This window comes from Amphibalanus amphitrite, unplaced genomic scaffold (genome assembly GCF_019059575.1).
Source record: "Amphibalanus amphitrite isolate SeventyFive unplaced genomic scaffold, NRLGWU_Aamphi_draft 000182F_arrow, whole genome shotgun sequence".
Classification (NCBI taxonomy): domain Eukaryota; kingdom Metazoa; phylum Arthropoda; class Thecostraca; order Balanomorpha; family Balanidae; genus Amphibalanus; species Amphibalanus amphitrite.
In genome coordinates this window covers 617,951-644,065 of record NW_024881677.1, presented here as the reverse complement: position 1 = coordinate 644,065, position 26,115 = coordinate 617,951, and the positions used below count along the sequence as shown (strand labels likewise).

At 49.4% G+C, this 26,115-nt stretch overlaps 4 protein-coding genes across 6 annotated transcripts in view; 3 read left to right on the top strand and 1 right to left on the bottom strand.

The window, feature by feature from the left end:
* The window catches only part of LOC122384122 (BTB/POZ domain-containing protein KCTD3-like), a 37,713-nt gene extending 12,435 nt beyond the window's left edge, over positions 1 to 25,278 (bottom strand). The window contains exons 1-9 of one of the 2 annotated variants that reach the window (XM_043371153.1): positions 25,105 to 25,278; positions 23,858 to 23,916; positions 18,273 to 18,446; positions 16,944 to 17,083; positions 16,147 to 16,291; positions 14,247 to 14,513; positions 13,718 to 13,914; positions 13,101 to 13,304; positions 12,544 to 12,660 (exon numbers count right to left, since the gene is read on the bottom strand). In XM_043371153.1, the coding sequence (XP_043227088.1) occupies positions 12,544 to 12,660; positions 13,101 to 13,304; positions 13,718 to 13,914; positions 14,247 to 14,513; positions 16,147 to 16,291; positions 16,944 to 17,083; positions 18,273 to 18,446; positions 23,858 to 23,904 (1,291 nt within the window). In that variant the 5' untranslated portion in view covers positions 23,905 to 23,916; positions 25,105 to 25,278. Of the gene's footprint in view, positions 1 to 12,543; positions 12,661 to 13,100; positions 13,305 to 13,717; positions 13,915 to 14,246; positions 14,514 to 16,146; positions 16,292 to 16,943; positions 17,084 to 18,272; positions 18,447 to 23,857; positions 23,917 to 24,820 lie in introns of both variants that reach the window. The other variant, XM_043371152.1, reaches the window with a different exon arrangement.
* On the top strand, positions 1,106 to 2,202 carry LOC122384126 (cuticle protein 7-like). Its single transcript, XM_043371158.1, has 2 exons — positions 1,106 to 1,311; positions 1,480 to 2,202. Exons 1-2 carry the CDS (start codon positions 1,303 to 1,305, stop codon positions 1,960 to 1,962), a joined length of 492 nt encoding a protein of 163 aa, XP_043227093.1. The 5' UTR covers positions 1,106 to 1,302; the 3' UTR covers positions 1,963 to 2,202.
* Positions 8,330 to 9,268, top strand: LOC122384125 (cuticle protein 7-like). The gene is made up of 2 exons (XM_043371157.1): positions 8,330 to 8,384; positions 8,548 to 9,268. The coding sequence occupies exons 1-2, from the start codon at positions 8,376 to 8,378 to the stop codon at positions 9,028 to 9,030; spliced, it is 492 nt and encodes a 163-aa protein (XP_043227092.1). The 5' UTR covers positions 8,330 to 8,375; the 3' UTR covers positions 9,031 to 9,268.
* On the top strand, positions 10,502 to 12,464 carry LOC122384124 (cuticle protein 7-like). Of its 2 annotated transcripts, none has more exons than XM_043371154.1 (2): positions 10,502 to 11,134; positions 11,792 to 12,464. In XM_043371154.1, the coding sequence occupies exons 1-2, from the start codon at positions 11,072 to 11,074 to the stop codon at positions 12,272 to 12,274; spliced, it is 546 nt and encodes a 181-aa protein (XP_043227089.1). In that variant the 5' UTR covers positions 10,502 to 11,071; the 3' UTR covers positions 12,275 to 12,464. The 2 variants fall into 2 exon arrangements, with proteins under 2 accessions (XP_043227089.1, XP_043227090.1); XM_043371155.1 differs by lacking the exon at positions 10,502 to 11,134 and adding an exon at positions 11,586 to 11,626 and having other exon boundaries at positions 11,792 to 12,394.
* Positions 25,279 to 26,115: the final 837 nt, after the last annotated feature.

The window sequence follows — 26,115 nt, the reverse complement described above, 5'->3', positions numbered from 1 at the left end:
GCTTACCAAAAGTCGCTGCGACGCACCTGATACCTCAGGTTTCGTGAGTTGTTGTTTCAAGAGGGCTTCTGCTTTACAAGAACATTAAAAAATAAATAACATTATTGGTTTGGTAAAAAAAGCGATGGGGCCTCTTACCGACCCTGGGCGTCTTACACGGATCTCCCCTATCAGCCGTGCACTACCCGTTCTATAACACGCGCAGTGGAAGGGTTGCGAGTACTACGCCCAGTGGAAGGGGGGGCGGATGTCGTCCCCCCCCTAAGATCTCAGCTCCCAGTGGAGCTAGAAAGACGAAATTTGGAGGGTAGGTGGGGGCCATGAAGAACTCTGTTTTGTGTGAATTTCATGACCCTAGGTCAATATCTTCAAGGTCAAATGAGGTCAAATGTGGTCAAATCTGCCATATTAGCGACTTTTTTGCGTTTACACGCCAATAACTCAAAAAGTTACCAGCCGATTTCTTTAAATCTTTCACTATACGAAAGAACAAACATTTGTGAGTATGTATGGTGAATTTCTAGATAATCCAACAATTAATATGGCAGTTAGAAGCCTGCTAAGGGTAAGATGTCGCCGGGTGAAGCGGCATCGGCCGACGCGGGAAACGTGGCAATCACAATTTTGTGTTTACACACTCATAACTCAAGTTGTTACCGGCCGATTTTCAAAATTCTTTAACCATATGATTGCTTGTACATTTCTCAGTCTTCTCACCGAATTTGACGCGAATCTAATATAATCAGCGGTAAGGAGCGCGATGTAAAGACGGAACCGTCCCGCCCCGGTACAGTCTACAATTCAGGCGGTGCGTAACGGCTAGCGCCGGCCGCCGCGCCGCCGCGGCGGCAGGATGTTTGACTTTACACCGCTATTACTAGAAAAGTTGTGAACCGATTTTCTTACTTCTTGCACGAGAAGATCCGCAATTTAATTTTGGACAGGTAGCCGAAATTTCACATTGATATTATGCTTGCGGCGCGAGTTATTGGCGAAAAACAGGAGGGGTGGGCGAAATCCGCCCCCCCCCCCCTTCCACTGCGCGTGATAATGCTTGGTGTCGTATGTAATATCAGATCATCCAGTAGCACTCACATAAGTCACAGGCAGATCTCCCACCCATACCCCTCCCCGTCCCATGTCGACCACCGGATGTCTCCATAACCTGTCCCTTTCACGGTCACCCGGTGGGCCGTCCTCACCTTGGTCCTCACTATATATATCGACGGGAGCGCCGGGGACGGTATCACACTACAGACGCATCTCCCAAAGGGACAACCACCAGACTCACCTCGTACAATCATGAAGATGGTAAGACATGTGGGGTCGAAGTGGGACTAGGTAGAAAGCTTAGGTGAGCAGTGATCATGTTGAGATGCACATCAAGCTTATTGCGGTGGGTTAGCGTACTGAATCTGACTGAGGTGTCATGAATTATGCTAGCTTCGCAGTCTAACATCATCCCATTCCATTTCACAGTTTGTGGCCCTGTTTGCCGTGGTGGCCGCCGCGGCCGCCGGCTCCCCCGGCTACGGACCCACCCCGGCCGTCCGCGCCGCCGCCGCCGCCGCCGCTCCGCTGCCTCTGGTGCGCATCCTCGAGTCGGAGAGCCACAGCGACGACCAGGGCGGCTACGGGTTCCGCTTCCTCTCCGAGGACGACATCGAGCGCCAGGAGCAGAGCGCCGACGGCACCGTCACCGGCTCCTACAGCTACCGAGCTCCCGACGGACGGCTCATCAGCGTGCGCTATGTGGCCAACGCGCTGGGCTTCCGCGCCGAGAGCGACGCGCTGCCGACGCCGGTGCCGACCGAGTACCCGACGCCGCAGGTGCCGTCCACGGAGGCGGCGCCGTCCGTGCGCACCGTGCAGCAGTACTCGGCGCCTGCTGAGCGGCCGGCCGTCCGGCAGCCGGCCGTCGAGTACGAGCCCGTCTACAGCTACCGCGCCGTCTCTCAGTGAGGGGTCACGGGTCGCGGGTCAGCCCGTCAGCCGGGGAGACGACGGGACGACGGAGGCACGCTGGACGCGATTAACGGATTTTTGACTGATATGGATGTATCGATGGTAATGACCGTATTTATTGTGATGTAGCGTTGTGAGTCCCTGGTTATTTATTGTTCTTTGTCATTTGTTAGATCGCTGTGGAATCGGCCGATGATGTGATTCCTATGTGAAACAATACATTCGCTTTTTCATTTACACCATCTTTCTTGAATATTGCTTGTATTGCATTGTATTGAACAATCATGAGCGATCCACATTCTCAAAGTGCGTGGCGATTACTGCTCCTAGTATGGACGAAGAATGTCTTCTTAGAAGACTAACTGATAGTGGAGATAATGTTACCATTCGCATTTCAATCATTCCCTTCTTGAGTCGGTGCTTCACAGAGTCATCGAACGAGCAAACTGGGAATGAATGCAGATGATACGGGGATGGGATGAATGCAGCGATGAATGCTGGGAATAAAGCAACTGGCAGGCCCAAATCTGAGGACTTTGGCATCCAGACTTTCCTTTTGAACGTTATTGTGCCAGCCACATATGTTTTCCTCGGGTATGGGGATACAAATACCTTTGGAGTCAGACACTGGCATGTGATGTGATTGAGCGAATCATGAAATAGGTATTACTGCCAAAGCCTGATAAATTGGGCTAGCTGCTAATTCACCTCACCCTTCGCAGACTAGGCAAAAAAAAAAAAACGTGGAAGCCAACCAACATCAACCGACCACCAAGTAAACGAAACGGCCGTATTTGGGTTCATAACGGTCAGTGTGCCCACGGGCCGGTCAATCCAATTTTCAGCGGAGCTGATGGTGTAAAGAATGTCGTACAAAACACTCAGTGACCTGCACGGGGTCCAGCCCACGACTAAGGTAGGCGCTGGACACGGAGTGTTACGTGTGGAACATTTTAGAAACTTGCGTCCTAACCTTCAAGCTTCAGCAGAACGTCCAATGAGCATCTATTACCGAGAGACGCATGTGGTTGGGAGGTTAACAGCCAACTCCTCCATGGAAGTGGAGGCGTGCGCCACGGAGCTCTAGCGTATAGTTCTGACAAGTGACACATACCAGCAGTTTCTAACGAGCCACTACGCATCAGTTCTGGGCGAGGAGTGACCGAGAAGATGATGATGAATTGGGGTATTTGGGCGCCCGCTTCAAGCCCACGGATAAACCGTAGGCGATCTTCCAGCAACACATCGACAAAAAAAAAAAAATGTAACGAGCAATGACAAGACGAACGATGAAACAAAAGACGAGCGATGAAACGATAACAAAAAAGAAATGGTTGCTGCGGCATTACTTCTTCCGAAAAGCATTCTGACGCTGTCGGCTGTCGCCAAAACGAAGTTGAGAACATAGAGCCCCGCTTTACTGTAAATTCGTAAGTGGCCTGGCCTGTCCCGAAGATCGACAATGTGTACAATTTTGTAGCCAATAAAGCTACCTGACATAAGTGCAAAAAAATGTTCACAAACAACTAAGACGAAAAATTAAGATAATTACAAAATACTGAAAGATGACAAAAAAGCATGAACCCCAAGCAGAACACGAAGCAAAAGTAAAGGTGGATGTTTGAGCCCTCGTAATTATATGGGAGGGGTTCGGATGGACACCACTCGCTTTTCACGAATAACTCGCGTAAATGCGCCGGATCGCAACGAATCTGTCAGCTCCCTCCATCTAATTAATTTGCACACCTACCCTGAAAAATGCATTACACTGACCCAATTGACCTTTGATCTGTGACCTGTTCATCGATACCATGCCGGCACGGAATGGCAACTCGGCGCTCGCCAGCGCACATTGTATGTTGATACGTTTCCAGACTTTTTGTGTCTGGAAACGTCACAGCATGTGAAATATTTGTCCCATTGATTATGGCGGGTGTCGTGGTCACTCGAAGGTCAGGTCAAGATAATTAACCTCAGACGATCTCCGCCGACTTAATTCTAGAATTTTTTCAGTGCTATGAAGATGTCTCCGTCTAAAAAAAAAGAATATTTTTAAGCAAGCAAGTCCGACATTCAAGGGCCGTTGATATATCTCAAATTATTGGCTTATGACGCATTCGTAGAAAAGTACATATCCATGCCGAAGGACCATGCACTATTCGTGTCGGAATAATAAGTGCCGCAAGTATAACATCATCATCCAGTAGCACCCTAATAACTCACAAATAGACCTCCCACCTATACCACCACCACCCCCGTCCCATGACAACCATCGGATGTCTCCATAACCTGTCCCTTTCACGGTCATCCGGTGGGCCGTCCTCACTATATATAACGAGGGGAACGCCGGGGACGGTATCACACTACAGACACATCTCCCAACGGGATAACTACCAGACACACTCCGTACAATCATGAAGATGGTAAGTCATGTGGGGTCGAAGCGGGACTAGGTAGAAAGCTTAGGTGAGCAGTGATAATGTTGAGATACCCATCAAGCTTATTGCGGTGGGTTATGACACTGAAACTGACTGAGGATTCAGAAATTATATCTTCGCAGTCTAAACCATACCCAGTTTCATTTCACAGTTTGTGGTTCTGTTTGCCGTGGTGGCCGCCGCGGCCGCCGGCTCCCCCGGCTACGGACCCACCCCGGCCGTCCGCGCCGCCGCCGCCGCCGCCGCTCCGCTGCCTCTGGTGCGCATCCTCGAGTCGGAGAGCCACAGCGACGACCAGGGCGGCTACGGGTTCCGCTTCCTCTCCGAGGACGACATCGAGCGCCAGGAGCAGAGCGCCGACGGCACCGTCACCGGCTCCTACAGCTACCGAGCTCCCGACGGACGGCTCATCAGCGTGCGCTACGTGGCCAACGCGCTGGGCTTCCGCGCCGAGAGCGACGCGCTGCCGACGCCGGTGCCGACCGAGTACCCGACGCCGCAGGTGCCGTCCACGGAGGCGACGCCGTCCGTGCGCACCGTGCAGCAGTACTCGGCGCCTGCTGAGCGGCCGGCCGTCCGGCAGCCGGCCGTCGAGTACGAGCCCGTCTACAGCTACCGCGCCGTCTCTCAGTGAGGGGTCACTGGTCGCGGGTCAGCCCGTCAGCCGGGAAGACGACAGGACGACGGAGACATGATGGACGCGATCAATGGAACTTTGACCGATATGGATGTATCGATGGTAATGATCGTATTTATTGTGATGTAGCGTAGTGAGTCCCTGGTTATTTATTACTCATTTGTCATTACATAGATAGGTCATCGAGGATTGATGTGAAACATGTGAGAAAAATACATTCGTTTTTTTTGCAATTACTTCATTTTTCTTGAATATTGCTTCTAGCGTGGACAAGGAAGGACATCAATGACGACAAGCTAGGAGAAGAAAAACGTTAACACTCGCATTTAAATCATTCTCTTCTTGAGTAGAAGCTTCACCCAAAATAATAATCGAATGAACGAGCTTGGGATGAATGCAGGCAATGCAGGGATGACAGTAGGGGTAAATGCTAAGGATGAAGCAACTTGCAGACTGAAACCTGAGGACTTTGGCATCAAGACTTTCCTTTTGAACGTTATTGTGCCAGTCCATGTATTTTGTCTTTGGGTACGGCAATGCAGATGGATTCGGAGCGCAGCCACTGGCCGTGTGATTTGATTGGGCGAATCCTGAAATATCACTGCCGAAGCCTTGGAAGTCGGGCTATATGCGGATTTCACCGAAAGCGTCGCAAAGTCTTGGCACACAAAAAAAAATGTGGAAGCCAACTAACATCCACCAAGTAGTCGTACTGGCCGTATTTGGGCTCATAACAGTGTGTGTGTACGGCAGTCAATCCAATTTACAGCGGAGATGATGCTGTGAAGAATGATGTTGCACCAAGCACTCAGTGAGCTGCACAAGATCCGCCATAGACGAAGGCAGACACTGGACACGAAGCGTTACGTGTAGAACATCCTAACTAGGTCCTAGCCTTCAACGGAACGACCAGCAACGCATCTATTACCGAGCGACGCATGTGGTTAGGAGGTTAAAAGCCACCTCCTCCATAGAAGTGGAGGCGTGCGCCACGGAGCTCCAGCACATAAGTTCTGCCCCAGTAGTTTTTAACGAGCCACTACTCATCAGTTTTGAGCGAGGAGTGACCGAGAAACAACGCAAACTTCAATTCCACGGATGAGCCGTGGGCGATCTCCCAACAACACCTCGACAAAAATAAGCGTAACGAACAATGACAAGAAGAACGATAAAACGAAAGACGAGCGATGGATCGATAACAAACAAAAATGGGTTGCTGCAGCATTACTTCCTCTGAAAGGCATTTTGACGCTCTCGCCAATACGAAGTCGAGAACATATTTGCCCCGCTCGGGGGCTTGCGTGTGAATTCGTAAGTGGCCTTGCTTGTCAGGAAGATCGGCAATGTGTCTCTTTTGTAGCCAATAAAGCTGTCTGTCATTTGTGCGAAAAAAGGTTCACAGACATCTAGGACGAAAAATTAAGATGAATTCAAAATAAGGAAAGATAGCGAAAAAGCATGAAACCCAAGTACAACACGAGGGAAATTGGAAAAGAAAAAAGTGGACGTCTTAGCCGTCCCAGTTATAAGGGGAAGCGGGTCGGATGGACACCACTCGGTTTCCACGAACAACTCGCGTAAATGTGCCGGATCGCAACGAATCTGTCAGCTCCCTCCATCTAATAAATTTGCACACCTACCCTGAAAAATGCATGACACTGACCCAATCGACCTTTGATCTGTGACCTGTTCATCGATACCATGCCGGCACGGAATGGCAACTCGGCGCTCGCCAGCGCACATTGTATGTTGATACGTTTCCAGACTTTTTGTGTCTGGAAACGTCACAGCATGTGAAATATTTGTCCCATTGATTATGGCGGGTGTCGTGGTCACTCGAAGGTCAGGTCAAGATAATTAACCTCAGACGATCCCCGCCGACTTAACCCTCGCCGGCCGAGGGGGGGGGCGGGTGCCGCCCCCCCCCCATAGGGTTTTTACGCGATAGTTCCGAGCACGCTGGCGATAGAGAGCTGAAACTTGGCATACCTGACCTTTGATTCAAGCCGGATCTTTTGACACCAACCGAATTTTTGGGTCAGGTCAGGTCACTGACCTATGACGTCATAAATGAACCTCTGCACGGTCTTCAGATGTCGCAACTTCGCAACGCCCTCACTGCCAGAGGAGATGTCACAGGGAAATGAAACTTGCAGGATCTAGTATCCATTATGAGTCTCACAACTTGTATATCTCGGATTATTCCTAAAGGTCATATGAGGTCAGGTCATTTTCGTGACCTCACCATTATAAGTCAATGGGGAAAAATTCAAACTGCTATTCTGGCGCCGGGAACGATCTCCAACTATCTCAAGCACACAGAATCGTGATTTGATGCACTCCTTGCAAGGTTAGATGCGTTACTTTTGCAATGTTGACCTAGCGTGACGTCATTTATGACGTCATCAAGGTCATATTAGTTTTTCGTCAATAACTCTTGATCAAATTGAGCTAGCGAGTCGGGGAAGCCACCAATGGACTCAGGACGACCTGCCGAATCGAATGATATGCGACAAGACCTCTTTCGACCAACTTCGTGACCTGGGGGTGCTGACATGACCTTGACCTGAGGTCAACACCCCAAGTTGACCTGACCCGAACAAAAAGTATATCATTCGACGCGACTGAGCGAGGCGAACACGATGCTACCAAAATCGCGGATCTGCGGCCGTTTTTTGCGAAGTTCTTCACCAAAAACTGAACCGTACCTTGGGGCACTTGACCTGACCTCAGAGGTCACCGGTTGACCTAGGACCTTAAAATCGGGTACCAATCTCTGCGTCTCGTAACGGCGCACACGCTCGATTTTTCCGCGACGCGCTAGCTCCACCAGGGGCGAAACGGCGAGGGGGGGTCGTACCCGCCCCCCCCCCCCCTCAGCCGGCGCGTATGTAGAAAACCAATAGGTCCGGCGAGGGTTAATTCTATAATTTCTAAGTGCTATGAAGATGTCTCCGTCTAACAAAAATATTTCTAAGCAAGCAAGTCCGACATTCCAGGGCCGTTGATATATCTCGAATTATTGGCTTATGACACATTCGTAAAAAGTACATATCCATGCCGAAGGGCCATGCACTATTCGTGTCGGAATAACAAGTGCCGCAAGTATAACATCATCATCCAGTAGCACTCTAATAAATCACCAGCAGACCTTCCACCCATACCACCACCACCCCCCAGTCCCATGTCGACCCCCGGATGTCTCCATAACCTGTCCCTTTCACGGTCATCCGGTGGGTCGTCCACACTATATATAACGACGGGAACGCCGGGGAGGCATCACACTACAGACGCATCTCCCAACGGCACAACCACCAGACTCACATCGCACAATCATGAAGATGGTAAGCCATGTGGGGTCGAATTGAACTTAGTAGAAAAGCTTAGCTGAGAATATTAATGTTGAAATGCCACCCAGCTAAATGTAGTTGATTATGACACTGAAACCGACCGAGCCAGAAATACATATGTCTTCGCAATCTAACGTCGCCCCCTTCCATTTCACAGTTTGTGGCCCTGTTTGCCGTGGTGGCCGCCGCGGCCGCCGGCTCCCCCGGCTACGGACCCACCCCGGCCGTCCGCGCCGCCGCCGACGCCGCCGCTCCGCTGCCTCTGGTGCGCATCCTCGAGTCGGAGAGCCACAGCGACGACCAGGGCGGCTACGGGTTCCGCTTCCTCTCCGAGGACGACATCGAGCGCCAGGAGCAGAGCGCCGACGGCACCGTCACCGGCTCCTACAGCTACCGAGCTCCCGACGGACGGCTCATCAGCGTGCGCTACGTGGCCAACGCGCTGGGCTTCCGCGCCGAGAGCGACGCGCTGCCGACGCCGGTGCCGACCGAGTACCCGACGCCGCAGGTGCCGTCCACGGAGGCGGCGCCGTCCGTGCGCACCGTGCAGCAGTACTCGGCGCCTGCTGAGCGGCCGGCCGTCCGGCAGCCGGCCGTCGAGTACGAGCCCGTCTACAGCTACCGCGCCGTCTCTCAGTGAGGGGTCACAGGCCGGGTCAGCCCGTCAGCCGGGGAGACGACGGGACGACGGAGACATGATGGACGCGATCAATGGAACTTTGAATGATTTGGATGCATGCATGGAGATGACCGTATTTATTGTGATGTAGCGTTGTGAGTCCCTAGTTATTTATTGTTCTTTGTCATTTGATAGATCGCTGTGGAATCGGCCGATGATGTGATTCTTATGTGAAACAATACATTCGCTTTTTCATTTACCCCCATCTTTCTTGAATATTGCTTCTAGTATGGACGAGGAATGTCTCCTAAAACGACAAACTGAGAATGGAAAATGTTACCATTCGCATATCAATCATTCCCTTCTTGAGCCGATGCTTCACACAGAAAGTCATCGAACGAGCAAACTGGGAATGAATGCAGATGATACGGGGATGGAATGAATGCAGCGATGAATGCTGGGGATAAAGCAACTGCCAGACTCAAATCTGAGTAGTTTGGCAACTAGACTTTCGTTTTGAACGTTATTGTGCCAGTCCATGTATATTGTTCTTGGGTATGGGAATACAAATGCCTTCAGAGCCAGCCACTGGCCGTGTGACGTGATTGGGCGAATCCTGAAATATATACTATTGCCGAAGCCTTAGAAATCGGGCATCTGCGAATTTCATCGAAAATGTCGCAAAGTCTGGGCACAAAAAAGTGTGGCAGCAGCCAATATCATCACCCAAGTAGTCGTAACTCGTAATGGCCGTATTTGGGCTCATAACAGTCGGTGTGCCCACAAGCCCTTTAAACCAAGTTACAGTGGAGCTGATTATTAGTAAAGTAATCTTGGAGCTGATGGTGTGTAGAATCGTACTAAGTAGAAGTAGAAGTCGTACTAAGCACTCAGTGAGCTGCACCAGATCCAGCCCAAGACGAAGGTAGGCGCTGGACACAAAGGCGAAGGCGTAGGCGTATAACATTTTAGAAATCTGCTTAATAACCTTCAAAAGGACGTCTAACGCGCATCTGTTCCCCAGCGACGCATGATGTTGGAAGGTAAAAGCCACCTCCATGGAAAATGGAGGCGCGAGTCACGGAGCTCCAGGCAAACAAAGCAACATACCATCAGTTGTTGTTTTTTACGAGACGATAGAATCAGAATCAGAATCAGAATATATTTCATAACGAATCCATCGAATATGGTTTTTCATCGTCACACGTCAAAGGTTGAAAACATACGAGGTAAAATACATTCAGGCCAATACAATACACCGCGATACTTGATCAGGTCAGCCATACAGTTCTCTGAGTAGGTAGCGTCTCAGGGTGGATTTGAAGTGGCGATTGTTTGTGTCGAATGGCAGCTGGTTGTACTGCTGGACAGCACCGTAGCTGAGACGCCTGCGACCCGACTCAGAGTGTATCCTCGGTAGCGTGCGCTGAGAGGAGCCTCTCATCTGATGCACGTGGTCTCTACTGGGGCCGATGCACATAGCGATGCATTCGGGACTACCGGTCGTGATGGCAGCATGGGTGAGACCAAGATTACTTGGTGAGACACAGTCGGTGATACGTGAAGTAAGTTACGGACGAAAGAGGAATAATCGAACAACATTTCGACCTAAATTCCACGGATGAACTGTGGGCGATCCCCCAGCTGACTAACTGATACATGTATGCATCGACAAATAGTGTGACGAACGATGACACGATGAACGATGAAACGAACCATGAAACGAACAACAAACGATGAAACGATACAAAAAAGAAAGGTTCCTGCAGCACTGTTTCTTCCGGAAGGCATTCTGAAACTACCGTCAATACGAAGGCGTGACCCTCTTGAACAAACTTGTGAATTCGTAAAGCATAATAGGTGGTTAGATCCGACGTCTGACTTCTCCAGATGATTGGTAATGTGTTCATCCTAAAGTCCATACCCAAAGCTAACAGTCATTAGTGCAACAAAAATGTTCACAAAATATAGGATGAAAAATGAAAATGAATAGCAAATACAGCGTGATAGCCTACGAAACAGGAGAATTATAAAGTGCGAAGTTTTATAACAAAAAAAAATCATGTCAGCGCGGAGAAGACAATTATATAGAAAGAAAAACATGAGGGGGAAACAAAACCAGAAGGTAAGCAAACAGCTTCAGTAATAAAAATTTGTAACTAACAAAGTCTTCAACATTTTCTGTTAACGGGATAAATGTTTGGACATGAGTCTTGAAATGCTCTAAAAAATGTAAACATCTTTTTAAGACATTTTAAACAAGAAAATAAGCATTCAAGGGTCGGTGCTGCATGCAAAAATATTGGTCTATGAGCCATTTGTAGAAAAATGCATATTCATGCTTATCAGCCGTGCACTGCCCGTTTTATAATGCTTAGTGCCGCATGTATAATACCATCGTCCAGTAGCACCCCAATAAATCACAGGCAGACCTCCAACCCATACACCCCCCGTCCCATGTCGACCACCGGATGTCTCCATAACCTGTCCCTTTCACGGTCACCCGGTGGGCCGTCCTCACTATATATAACGACGGGAACGCCGGGGAGGTATCACACTACAGACGCATCTCCCGACGGGACAACCACCAGACTCACTCCGTACAATCATGAAGATGGTAAGACATGTGGGGTCGAAGTGGGACTTGGTAGAAAGTTTAGGTGAGCAGTGATCATGTTGAGATACCCATCAAGCTTATTGCGGTGGGTTAGGGCACTGAATCTGACTGAGGAGTCAGAAATTATGTCTTCGCAGTCTAACCATACCCCCTTCCATTTCACAGTTTGTGGCCCTGTTTGCCGTGGTGGCCGCCGCGGCCGCCGGCTCCCCCGGCTACGGACCCACCCCGGCCGTCCGCGCCGCCGCCGCCGCCGCCGCTCCGCTGCCTCTGGTGCGCATCCTCGAGTCGGAGAGCCACAGCGACGACCAGGGCGGCTACGGGTTCCGCTTCCTCTCCGAAGACGACATCGAGCGCCAGGAGCAGAGCGCCGACGGCACCGTCACCGGCTCCTACAGCTACCGAGCTCCCGACGGACGGCTCATCAGCGTGCGCTACGTGGCCAACGCGCTGGGCTTCCGCGCCGAGAGCGACGCGCTGCCGACGCCGGTGCCGACCGAGTACCCGACGCCGCAGGTGCCGTCCACGGAGGCGGCGCCGTCCGTGCGCACCGTGCAGCAGTACTCGGCGCCTGCTGAGCGGCCGGCCGTCCGGCAGCCGGCCGTCGAGTACGAGCCCGTCTACAGCTACCGCGCCGTCACTCAGTAAAAGCGCGCACGCTCAATGAACGGTTTGAAAAGGAATGCTTTGAACTCCCTATATCCTGCTTGAATGGTCTCTGACCTGACGGCATATTATTGTCTATTTATTGTTCCGTGTATTTCTGCATATTTTGTGGTGAATGTTTGGTGTTTATTAGCATGCAATAAAAATGCAATAAAAATGATTGCTCTTAGAATGTGTTCTGCTTTGTAGTTTACTTCACAAGTCTACACTGAACAAGGGTGGGGTATGGTGACGTGCGGGCCGAGCCTTACTTGTTTTCGGAGTCAGGTAGACACTGATGGCCGTGATCGGGTCATTGCTGGCGTCGTGGTAGAGCTCCGTCACCAGCAGGTCGTTATCCTTCATACGCAGCGGAAACTTCTGCATGTCTGTGGACGCAGAGACAAAGGAAAAGTGTCAGCAAAGGAAACTGGTGGCTTCAATCTGTACTACACTGTCCGAGTGTAGTACCCGCGTACTACACACAGACAGTGCGTGCAGCTCGTGAATATACAGCCACCAACTAACATGTGCCAACAGTTGTTTGCGCCGGCATGACAAACGCAAATCTTCGGGGGACTAGGGAAACTTAGTCCCCAAACCCTCCATCACAGTTTCCCACCCCAAGCTCATCTCAAAACTCAGAGAGCACATCTAACTCGTGGAAATTGGTAGATGCAGGACTAACAATTACCTTCGGAACCTTAAAAAAACAAACATTTTTTGCTCATAGCTTAGTACTCAATTTTACTTGCGCGCAATACAGGTGCCTAGAACAGCTTCGAATGGCCTCAGAGCTAAGGACGGTCCACCACCCATCCCAACTGACCTATGTAGTAGATACAGCCATTGGTGCCGCCCAGCAGCAGAAAGCTCCCGGCCCGGTCGAAGCTGGACACGCTGCCGATCTCCTGCGCCTGCCAGTGGTGGGTCATGGCGTGCCAGACGCCGATTCGGCCCGCCGAGGAGAGAGCCACCAGCTGCGGGCCGATGAAAAACAGGTGCTCCACCGGCACACCCAGACTGAACTGACCTGAAAGGGGAGAGAAGACATGGACGTGTAAGAATGACATGGCACGAGGATAGAGGAAGCATTAAACGGAAAGTAGATGGCAACGTGACAGCACAACGATATAATAATCAAATAAAAGTCGCCGAAACATGTGATAAGACCATCAGACAATCACCTAGACAATGAAGCATCAAGCCATGTCGGTTACCTACAACAAGGCCATGCCACTCGACATGTTATAGCTTGCAATATATCTTTTTTACTATACTGATCAATAATGCACGTTTGATTCATCCCCAGTCCATCCTATACTCCCAGTCCTTCCTCCACAGTCCGCACGTCTCTCCGCCACACCGCAAAATACCCCTCTAGTCTTCTGACAACCTTCCTTATCAAGTCCCCACGCACTTCCCACACACTAAACCGTCACTCACCGACGTCCGACTTGGAGCCGTCCTCCGATATGCGCCACAGGTGTACCGAGGCACCGCAGCTGATACCCAGCATCTTAGTGCTGGCGTCGGCCACCGAGCCAGTGGGCACCACCTTGGCGTTGATGGCCACGCGGTCGATAGCGCTGGTGATGTAGGGAGAGGTGTAGAACAGGTGCCAGCCTGTGGAGTCCTTCATGCTGTAGATAGGAGAAAGGGTATGGTGTGTGAGAGTGACAGAAATGCATCGAATGAGCGAGAGACGCAGCGGCGTCGTGGGTGGGCGCGCATGGAATGGCGATGTAGTCAATAAGTTACACAATACGCATGTCACGAGCCGCGGTAAAACTCTAAAAAAGCGCCGAAAAAAACGACGACATCTTCACATTCCAAACACCAATTACACACAAAACAATCGGCAAGCTGATGTTATCAGAATTATGGGCAATGGCGTTAGGCAGACCCCCTGCCGTTACATCTCCACTGTTGGCACCAAACACAGCACGCCCCCATTCCCTACGCCGATCCTCACCGGTAGCAGGACACGTGGTGCGCGTAGGCAGCCACCAGCCAGTTGTGGTGTCCCCTGATGATCCGCACACCGGCCGCCTCGTGCCACCCTGCCAGACCGGCCAGCCCTCCGCCCCCTCCCCCGCCGGGCGGGGCCAGCAGGCGGCTCAGATCAGCTGAGGAGCTGCGCGAGTGTGACGGGTGGCGCAGATCCAGCGAGCCGCCGCGCGAGTGGCCCGGCCGACCCATAGGTACTGGTGCTGGCCGCGCCGCCAGACCGGCCACGAACCTGTCGGAGGGAGCGAACAGGGGTGAGACGAGTAGGTAGACTGACAAAGGGAGCAAACTGTCAAACACAGCAGATAGAGCTGCCAGAGGGCACAAATAGGTAGAGCTGCCAGTGCCAATAAACATGATAATGATGATGATGATGATAATGATGATGATGATGATGATGATGATGATGATGATGATGATGATGATGATGATGATGATGATGATGATGATGATGATGATGATGATGATGATGATGATGATGATGATGATGATGATGATGATGATGATGATGATGATGATGATGATGATGATGATGATGACATACAGGGGACAGGGTGATGCCGGGAGGCGATAGAGGAGGTGAGAGAGGGTGGCGAAAAGAAGATATTTAGATTTTCTCGCATGTTCAATACGGGTACGCCGGAGATTTCGGTAGTTATTGGCTAGACTGGCTGCGGGGAACACATACAACGTACTTATGCACCTGAGGAGGAATTGCATCTACTCAGTGGTTGGTACTGGGTTGTGCGGGTCATAGAGATATGCTTGGTGACCTTCGTAGAAAATTATCAGTGTACTGGAAACCTCGTATATATTAACGACTCAATTCAGTTACATGGGCTGGCCAGTGATAAATACCACTGGTTCAGGGCGAACCAATAAACAATCGATCAATCGCCAAATAATCGATGGAATACCGTGAAACAGATTCAGTCAATGAAAACCCGGTTGTCCGGATTGTATCAATAAAGCACTTAAATAAAGCACAATTTTCGGTGATATTGACTTTGTACAATGGGGCAGAGTCATTGGGCCAGAGGTTACTGCATTGTGCGCAGCTCGGCCGCGTAAATAAATCGTAGCCTTGGGCAAACAGGTCGATGCCAACTACCACAGAAACCAACAACAGGACAGAACAGACATTCTTTTCCATAGCCTTACGTCAGATAGTCGATAAATATACGTCAAACAGACGTCAAATAGATAGATAGGTACGTCAAATAGATAAATCCGTCAAATAGACAGGAAGATGATCTACACTTTAATGGGATCCGGTGAAGTGTCAAATGCAGAAATATGACCCAGAGGTGATCGTAAGCAATGACAATATCATTCAGCTTATCCTACATCAGCAATCCAAGCCCCCCCCCCCCCCCCCCCCCCAACAGCTCATTTCGGTGTTGAGGCCTGAGGGCATGGACTAGTTAGGAACCACACAGTCTTGCTGGTCGACGTTCACAGCCAGTGAAAACAACTGACATGACCTGCTGGTCAGCAAATTTAATGTAGTACAGGCTTCAGTGCACGGAGGGGACGGAGGGGGCTGGGGGTAGGAGAACTAGTATCAGACCCGGGTCGACTGATATTCTAAGCAACGTCAGAAAACGTCATATAGTGCTGAAATGAGGCACGGCTGACCTCAGTAACGTCAACACAGCTCACAGAGCGCTGACTTGAGATCGGTTTGTCAAAGCAACATAGGCACCAAGCGTGGAGCACTAGCCTGGGGTACGGTACCTACAGACCTCAGTTAAGTTACTGGAGGTCAGGGAGCACTGAACTGACCTGATCTGACCGAGATCAGCACAGGTCACGGGACACTGACCTGACCTGACCGAGGTCAGCGCAGGTCACGGGACACTGACCTGAGGTCGGCAGACGACTGGCGGGAGTGCGAGCGGGGCGTCTCCGGCAGCCGGACGATGGACCCGGGCCGAGCGGCGGCGGCGGCAGCGGCGGCGGCCCCTTCAGCCAGCGCCGACTCCGCGAAATGGGGTGACGGCGGCGGGACTGCAGGGAGAAACGACATGACAGAGTTAGTTAGCACTAAACGGGACAGAACATGTTACTGGAACATTCGGACTGTTAACCTTATCAGCTATTACGAGACATACGCAAAGACGCATCAGCTGCTCCCCTCCCCTTCTGAACGGCCGTAGCTGGCCGATATGTAGCTCGTAAAGAAAACTATGGGAATGATAGAAATGATTCATCCAGTCCAACCATCACCCTCCACAACTATGTACCCACCGAATAACCGCACTGATCAATCTGACTGTTCATGGCCTAGCGTCAGCAGGTATGCAACACCCGATCCGTGTGCCCCCCCCCCCCCCCTCTGAATCATCCATCCAGTGACGCAGTGCAACATACCGGCCAACCCGCCTCCCCCTCCGTCCACAGACACGCGCACGACACCTCCACAGCCGTCCGTCCCCTTGCCTCGTCCTGTCAAGTGTCATCCCCATCCCCTTGTCATCCCCAAGCCAGGGGATGTAACCCCATCCCTGACCTTTGCGTCTACTGACCCGCCTGCTGGTATCCTTGTCAGACCGCCCTTACCAGCCCCTCAATCCATATCCTCTCCATCCCCTCACTTGTCCACAGTCCTCTCCATACCCTCCCCTTTTCTCCTGCCCCTCCATCCCCTCCGTGCACTGACCGGCCGGCTGCAGCAGTCCGTGGAACAGCACACTGCCACAGGTGGGCGCAGTCAGATCCTGACAGAGCGCCAGCCGGCCCACCAGCGGCTGCAGGCCGTAAAACTCGGCCTCGTGGCGCAGCGCGTCCAGGTCCACCGAACTGGGGGGGGGGGGGGCGAGAGGGTCGTTAGAGATGGAGAGAAGAGCGACAGATAGCGCAGGTCTAACAGGGTACTGATGATCGAAATGACAAGCCTTGAAGAAGTGCAAACACTACCCATCCAAGCAAAAACCAACAAGACATTGCTACAGTAAGTAAGCCCTAATGTAATACCAGTAAAACGCCTTTTGGGCGAAGAACGAGCGAGCGAGATAGTGAGCCCTGCACGTGCGGAAGGGCGAGAAGGTGCTTCCAACGGGCTTGCGCAAAGCACCCTTCTAACTGGTCGCTAGCGGTGTGCCAAATTTGAACGCAATCGGCCCAGCCGTTCCTGAGATCTGGAAGCGGCATTCTGCACGTGCGCACGTGCAAACGGGGTCCAAAATGACTTTTGCACGGCACCCTACTAACTGGTCCCCAACCGTGTACCAAATTTGAGCGCAATCGGCCCAGCCGTTCGCAAGATCTGGAAACGCCCCCTGCACGTGCGCACGTGCAGTAGCACCCTAACCGCAACACATGGGAATGCATTGCCTGGTGGGTGCCTACCTGTATGCCAAGTTTTAGCGAAATCGCCCCAGTAATTACCGAGTTACTGAAATGGGAACAAATTTGGCACCTCTTATTGTTGTGTTTTGCACGAGCACTGGGGGTGACCCACATGCATCGAGAGTATCCTATTTTGGGTAGAAGGGATGCTGCTACCCTACAAAAATTACCGCAAGTCAATCGCCCAAGCGGCTGCTGAGATATGAGCCTCTCAAAATCACTACTTTTGCAAAACAGCTTGAACACCCTTGACTTTTCACGTGGCACGTGCCACGACGGTCACTGAGACATATCAAAAGTAGTCAATTACGGGGTAGAAGGGATGGGGCTACCCAACAAAAAAGACCGCAGGCCAATCGGTCCAGCGGTTGCTGAGATATAAGCCTCTCAAAAGCGTTACAGGCCGGGCCGGGCCGGACCGGGCCGGGCCGGGCCGGGCCGCTCATACTGAGATTTTTCCGTTATATTGAAAAGACTCACTTCGCTCGCTGCGCTCGCTCGCTCGTAATAAGCCCACCGTATGGAAGCCCCCAGCCCAGCACAACAGACGTCAATCATCCACGCCTCATAGCACATCAGTGCCCGGTTACAAGTCAACATTGCCTGAGTAACCACCTACCACGGTGGTAGAATGACTGACCTGAGGTCAATGTCGCGGGTGCGCAGGTAGTTGAGGATGACGCCGAACAGCTTGGGGTCCCTGTCGATGAAGATGGCGCCCGTCTCGTCGCGCATGCTGGAGATCCTGCCGCTCAGCATGGCGGTGAAGAAGGTGTCCTGCACCCACGTCAGCGTCTGGCGCGAGGTGGAAAACCTGAACACGGAATGCGGGGAGGCGTTAGAGCATTCTAGTGTTTACTTAGTGTCTGAGTGGACTCTATGGTAGTTAATTTAACTCTTTGGCATAAAACAGCAGAAAAGGAAATCGCTAGAATTTCTTAATCCATTAATTATGAGATTTTTCAGCTAAGCATTGTATAAATAGTTATGCACTGATAAGAAATTACGATGTGCTCTGTGGCCAGACAGTTGTATCATCTTCAAGCTTCGTAATCGCGACGGTACCCGCGGAAAACGAGCGCTGTTATTTGGAATGCGTGTAGGAGCAATCCTAATGAGCCAGCTATGACTTTGTACGTGGCCAATACCAGAATGTCCGACCCGTAGTCTGGAACAGTACGGTGCTGGCAGTGAGTCGGTCTCGAACACCCGCGAGTTCGGACAGCCGCCGCACTATCTATCGTTCAGGTTCGGAAGAGTGGTCCCAGGGGCTCGGTCGCTGGCGTTCGTACTGGCTCTTCTATCCCATTAGGCAAGACATGCACTGGATTCAAATGTCTAAAAACTACTTGAAAGGATGCATACGATACGAGATTTGATACGATACAAATGATAAGATGCAAAATGAGAGATAAATGATGACAGATCGCTGCAGCGGTGCCCTGAGAAACGCGAAAGGCTATGTGTGTAGGTATCTTGATGTATATTGTTTGTTTGTTGGGGGTTAGGGGCGCGCCGACTGCGAGGTCATTTTGCGCCCTTGATGTATAATGTATATTGTGTACGACTCTACTCGATAGCTGAAATGAGATCTACGGACTCATCGATTGGAAGGTCATTTGCGTCGGTGGTTAAAACATTGAGGTATTTCACCACATAAGGACCCGCGCTGGGCAACTCATTCCTGCACTGACAGCTTCATCACCTAGTAACAGAGATTACGGAAAACCTGAAATATTCCGCAAACGACTGACTCGGCGTCTAAACGACGAGTGCGTCATTCTTTGTTCTGTCAGGACTTCCGGTAACCTTTCTCAGCTACTCACTGGAAGCCTAAAGTGCTAACGATCATACCTACTAAGCCTTGCTGTACCTATTTCATTGTCTAATGTCTAGTTAGCAGTATTGCTGGAGCCCATCTGTTATCACTCAGTTTTCAGTTACTTTTGCTGTGTTAGCTTTGAAATTCATGCTTTGTGTTGACATACTTGAGTACCTGACACAACTATGAACAAGGTTGGCGGGGGGGGGGGCCTCAGGAGCCCCCCCCCTGAGGTTTTTTGGTTATTACTCCCAAACGCTTTGAGCTAGGAAGCTCAAATTTTCTGACTTTTCCTAAAAGGCTTTTACGCAGCATTTCTGAAAATTTTGAGTTGATCTGACCTCAGGTCAGGTCACCAGAGGCGGTTTGGTGACCCTACCTCAGAAAAGTTTGCAATCACGCCAGAGCTAGAGTTTTTGACCGATCAATTTCTTCTCTTCAGGCTTAAGTTAGGGTACCAGTATGTGCAATTTGTACATCTCAGAATTTTCATATCTGTGACCTGAGGTCAGGCCAGACTCGTGACCTTTACATTGCAAACCTATGGGAAAATATTGAAACGCCTCCTGCTTCGTGTAAACGAGTCAAAACCACCCAATTCTTTCAGTATTATGGAAGATTATCTCATCGGTGATGATCCTGGTGCCGCTAATTGACAGGGGCACCGGCAAAGGTCATCTGAGGTCATGTGACGTCATAAATCGTTTTTCTGTCAATAAATCACGACATGATGGTGCTAAAGACTTGTAAGTGGTACCAAACTGCTCGCCTGGTCAAGGCGCTTCGTTTGGTATGCAGCATGACTATACCCCACAACCTCATTGATGAATGACCTGACCTTGACCTCAGGTCAAATTTCAAATTGACCTGTGAAGGTCATCACATACTTATTTCGCATCGCCTCGGCGAGAGCAACAAAAAATGTATTGGTTTTATGTCTGAATGTTTCTTAGTTTAAAAGTTATATAGGTAACAAATTTCAAAACATTTTATCGTTGATGACCTCTGGTGACCTCAATATTGACCTGACCTGAAAATGTTTTATGTAAAAGTTGTAGATCTTTAAACGACCTATCAAACGCCGTTCGCCGTTTGTCGCTGCGATGTGTAGTTTTTGAGATCTGAAGGGGGGCCGAATCGGCCCCCCCCCCCCCGCCAGTTTCTTGTCCCGGCGGAGCCCGCCAGGAATAGGGTTCTTGTTTGTTTATGCAGTTTCAAATTGACTCTTTTATAGACAATCCACTGCTATTTATTTTAACAATTATTCGATTATCTGATAATAATAGCCACCACTTGATTTTACAGTTGACACATGGATTTTTATAGTTCCCAGGCAAGGCTGGGACAGCATTCTATGTCTATGTATATGTCAAACAGTCCCAGCTTGTTGGATTGGAGCACATTAGAATCTTGTTTGGAAGCACTATTTTGAAGGATTAGGTGACTTCACAATAGACAATAATTTATTATAATTCAAGAGCAGCCAGTTAGGCAGCTCAATATATTGTGGCCCTACACTTTGTTGTGTGTGCAGAGTTAGCTAACAACTAGGGTGACCCGCGTGCTCCGCAACGCGAAAAGGGATATTTTCGATCGGCGGGTGTTCGGTTGTTCTTGTGTCGGTTGGGTTATCTATCCATTTCGGTCGATTGCTTTTTGACGGCTAAACGTTTTGGTTTGTGGAAAAAATATCCACCGCATCGAGGTGCCCGTGTCTGATAAGCATGCTTTCCACTTCATCATCATCATCATCATCATCAATTGTATTACGTCTAGAGACAAGACAAGCATGGGCATAACAAACATACACAATGCACACAAGACATACGCCAGAAAACATATGCACAATCATACCTACACCAAAACATAGGCATACCAAAAACAACATAACACTATCATATGGGTGGCGCTAATATCATTTGTATTAGTGCCCATGCCTCCCCAGTGTTCTGAGCCAGGAGCCAACTGAGCGAGTCGGTGACTCCACAGGGGGGTCTTGGGGTGTACATAATCTCAGGTGGGATATGACCTCCAGCAACCTGTAGAAGCACACTCATATTGGCCCCACATACGATGAACATAAATCTAACGATAGGCGCGCAGTGTCCCGATGAGGCATCCCCAAGAACAAGAGTGGCCAGGCTGGCAACCAGAATTTGGCGTAGGCGGTGATTTTCGCGGAACGCATCACGGAAGCACGCGATGATGGAGCGACGTAGAGTCTCCTGCACCTTCGGTATGTGCAGAGCAGCGAGCAAAGCTGTGTGGTGGGCTCTGGATGGCAAACGTAAGGCAGCTTTGACTGTTGCTGCTTGCCAGGACTCGAGACGAGAGATGTCGGCGGGTCCCAGAGGGCACAGAGCACAACCAAATAACAGGGTCGGGGATACTATGGCTCGCCAAAGGAAAGCTTTGTCAGGGCCAGGGAGCTGCGAGCTGAACAAACCCGCTCGGGAGAGACCGAAATAGGCGCCTCGTCCACGGGACACGCGTGCATCTACGTGCACTCGGCCCTGAAGGTTCGGGTGCAGCTGAACACCAAGGTGCTCAGTGTATTCCTTACACGTGAGCAAATGGTTGCATAAGTGCCACTCAGGTCGCTGGGCTAAAAGACCAGCACCGAAAATGAAACAGTGACTTTTGGTTGCGCTCGGAACCGGGTTAACAAATTCGAGCCTCCAGCTAACTGAGAATTCTGAGACAGAATCCAATAGCTTTTGCAAGTCAAGTGCGTTCCCCGACATGACTAGGAGGTCATCAGCGTAAGCCACTACTGGGACATGCTTACCACAGACCATTGCACCAAGGCCGGTAGCGTCCAGTTGCTGTATCAGCGGCCTTAAGAAAATATTGGCCAAGCATGGTGACAGAAGCGCACCTTGCCTCACCCCTCGTCGTACGGAAAACGCATCCGATATAGAACCTCCGAACCGAACTCGTGCTGAGAGGTCGCTATACCAGAAGGCTAAAACCAGCCAGCTTCGGCGAGATAAGTAGTCTTTAGCCCGAAGTAGGATGCCAGCGTGCCATATTCGGTCAAAGCACTTACGAGCGTCGAGATTAGCGACAAACAGCGGGGATTCGTGCAACAAATAGTGGCCAGCCGCTTCCTGGACGAGTAGCGTTGCCTCTCTGGTGCCCCGGCGCTGAAGGAATCCAAACTGTAGGTCTGAAGGTCGGAAAGAAAGTTGGATTTCTCGAAGAAGCAGTAATTCGAGCAGCTTTGATACCGTGGACACCAAAGAAATTGGTCGGTAGCTATCCGGACAGTTTGGGTCCAAGCTGCTTTTTTTAATAAGTGGGACCTTCAGTGGGACTTCAGAATCTGTCAAATGTGCTTTATAATTGAGGTGCGTAGTTTTAAGACAAATGAAAGGCGTAGATAATTTTCGCTAAAAATCGTTTTGCAGAGGTTTAAAACATTTATATTTTTAAGAATACTGTTGCTTGTCATGCAAACGTGATGATTGGATCTTGGAGAGAATTGAATGCTCTTTCTAATGATAGCTTTTTCAATTGTCAAGCGTATCAGGTTAAGCAGCAAATCCCGTGTATCTTTTTAGTGGCACATTATGGACAAATACCATTTTAATTCAGCGATTTTTTCCACATTGTTTTTGATCAATTAGCTGTCCACAATTTTTCCATGAGAGGCGGTACATTTCTCTTGGCAATTGACGTTGTTTCAACTCTCTCAGTCTGATGGTCACGGGAAAATAAAATAAAATCCAAAATGCGTTTAAAATGGCACTTTTTGAAATGAAATTGCCCTCACACTTGCACGTGGCGCGTGCCACCCCTGCACCGCACACTATTCGATTGCCCGTTCGATTCTCTACACGATGCTGTTTTCCCCGTGCCGATCGGGCGCACGGCTACCGAGATATTGCACGGGGAACGGACCCGTGTCGGGCAAATTTAGCCATTTTCGCCCGTTTTTGCCAGCCGATTTATACATGTAAAGTCTATGACGCGAATTTGCACTTTTTGGGCACGCGCCACGCGCTCGCTATCGATCCGATCGAGCCGAGACCGCTCAAAGGCACGTTGTCCATCCTTGTTCTATAACTTGCGCAAATTTCAGCGCGGTAGGTGCAACGGTGTGATCTGTAACCCGCGCTACGTAGCACCATGTCGCGACCTTCGTAATAGACAGAAACTACGCCCTCCTCAAATAGTAATATAGATTGACAACAACTAGCAAGGGCATAACTGAAAAGACATGGTCAGATGGTCACATTTACAAATGCATTGCACTAGATCAATCAGATAACATTCTGAAAATTTTCACCTTTTTTGGGTATAGTAACATTAAAATTGCTAGTTACCATATCTATTGTGTTTAGGATTTAGGAAACTGGTCATTTGCCATGCTTTCTAATTCAAATTTGAGTTACACTTACCTTGTCCCACCAACATTCAAATTGATGATCTCTGAAGAAGCTGCCATTGCTGATGAGGTCTGCAAGAAAAAAAATATTGTTTTTGCAAAGAGCAAATTACAAATACAAAATTATCAAAAACCAATGATGTTAGATAAAACACAATAGTAACAATTATCAAAGCTGAGATACAAGAGGGTCATTGTTGATTCTAGTCAAGCTCATGAAGTAGATGAGGTACTGACAATTCAAGGGGGAAATTAGAATAAATGCCCCTCCTAAGTCCTAACACATACAATTTCATCCATTCTTGCCTCAAAAAAGAAAATTTAGTTGAACAGCTATTTTGGGCAAAATTGGCTTTATAATAAACATTGCACAGAGGTCAAGGTCAGGGTGCATATGAAAGCACAATAAGATAATTTTTTGCAAATGGGGCAAACTTTTTGGAAGCTCTGTGTGATAATATTGATGATAGTAATTAGGCAAAACCTAATGGTTTATAAGTTAATATAGTATTGGCATGTCCCTGCATGCCACCTTTTGCACATTTTTATTCATAATGCATGGAGGAAAACTTGAATCCAAGGGCTGTTCATGAGCACCGTAAACTTCTGAGTGTGGTGTGTGCAGCAGGCTAGGGGTAGGGGATGGGTAGGTGGCATGACATCACATGGCTCCTTGTGGTGGCCGGTGTCTGTGCTGCTGCAGCCGCACAGCAGCCGCTGTCAGCTGTGTCAAAGTGCGGTGACAGAATGACATCAACATAAGGAGGCTGTGGGTGGAGCTTAGAGCCTGTGTGCGGTCCTACCCCACACAGGGCCCATGAACAGTCCTTAGCAAAATCTGAAAAATTGAAATTGAGTTGTTTCTTTGATGGGTAAGTAGGAAAATAGGTTGGTTCCTATGTAATATCTATGACACAATTCTGATCTTAAAACTTTAAGACTTAAAAGCATGTCTTACAGTTAACTAGTGACTTACCTAGCACTCAAAAGCCTCAAGCAGTTAGTTTTGATGCTAATAGGTTCAGGTTATGTGAATGTTATAAACCAATTTAATCTGGTTTTCAATAAATACCAATGGGCATTGGGCAATGACAGCAACAATGCATGAGGCCTTTCCAAATTTGGCCAGCAAGCACCTCAGTCTTTGTGGATTTTAATTGGTCAGAATCAGCCAGAATCGGGCAGAATATAAAATATGCATTGAAACGAAATTGAAATTGAAACAACAACAATTGCAATGGGCATCACCACGGGCATTACATGAAAAACTCCCCAGTGATTTTTGCGTTTTTTGCCTTTGCAAGTTTTTCTCTATATTTATCTATGATATGGTAGCATCAGTAAAACTTCGCTATAACACTGCTTTTTAAAAGTAGTTTTATAGAATGATATTGAAAATTATACAACACATTTGAAAACGAATATGCACATTTTAAACCTAAATTTGACATATGTAGCTTTTTATAATGTAACGGAAGTTAGCCCACATTCAGCCCACATTCGGCCCAGCCCAGATTGGGGCTGCCAAATCTAGGGAAAAATCTAGAAATCTAGGGAAAAATCTAAACACCGTTTTACGCCTAAACGGCTGGACGAAACTGAAAAATAAGACCACCATTTGAAAGATCTCTTCACCCCGGACCTAATGATATGGTTAAATACCGGATCAATTTAACCAAAAGCATGATTTAACCAGGATGAAAATTTTCGGTCAATGGGGCGGCCCCTACGATTTTCCTCAAAATCGGCATGGTGATACTACAGGCCGAGATGATCAATCTGGCTGAAGAAACCCCTATGGGCATTGAAATCTATGGGGTAAAAACGCCCTTGGAAAGTTTTACCCACGCATTTCTGGCAAGTGTATCGCACGCATCCCCCAATATGGGTATCATATGAAAGCCCATGAAAACCCAAACAAAATGGTGGGGTAAAATTTACCCATTACCCCATCCAGGGTAAATTTTACCCAAGATGAAAATTTCCGGTCAATGGGGCGGCCCTACGATTTTCTTCGAAATCGGCATGGTGATACTACAGGCCGAGATGATCAATCTGGCTGAAGAAACCCCTATGGGCATTGAAATCTATGGGGTAAAAACGCCCTTGGAAAGTTTTACCCACGCATTTCTGGCAAGTGTATCGCACGCATCCCCCCAATATGGGTATCATATGAAAGGCCATGAAAACCCAAACAAAATGGTGGGGTAGAATTTACCCACTACCCCATCCAGGGTAAAGTTTACCCAAGATGAAAATTTTCGGTCAATG

What these genes read in the sequence shown, in the direction of transcription:
- LOC122384124 (XM_043371154.1), top strand. Translation starts at nt 11,072, where the DNA reads ATGTCAGCGCGGAGAAGACAATTATATAGAAAGAAAAACATGAGGGGG. An exon ending in GGGGGAAACAAAACCAGAAG is followed by an intron (nt 11,135 to 11,791) that starts GTAAGCAAACAG and finishes TCCATTTCACAG; the next exon opens with TTTGTGGCCCTGTTTGCCGT.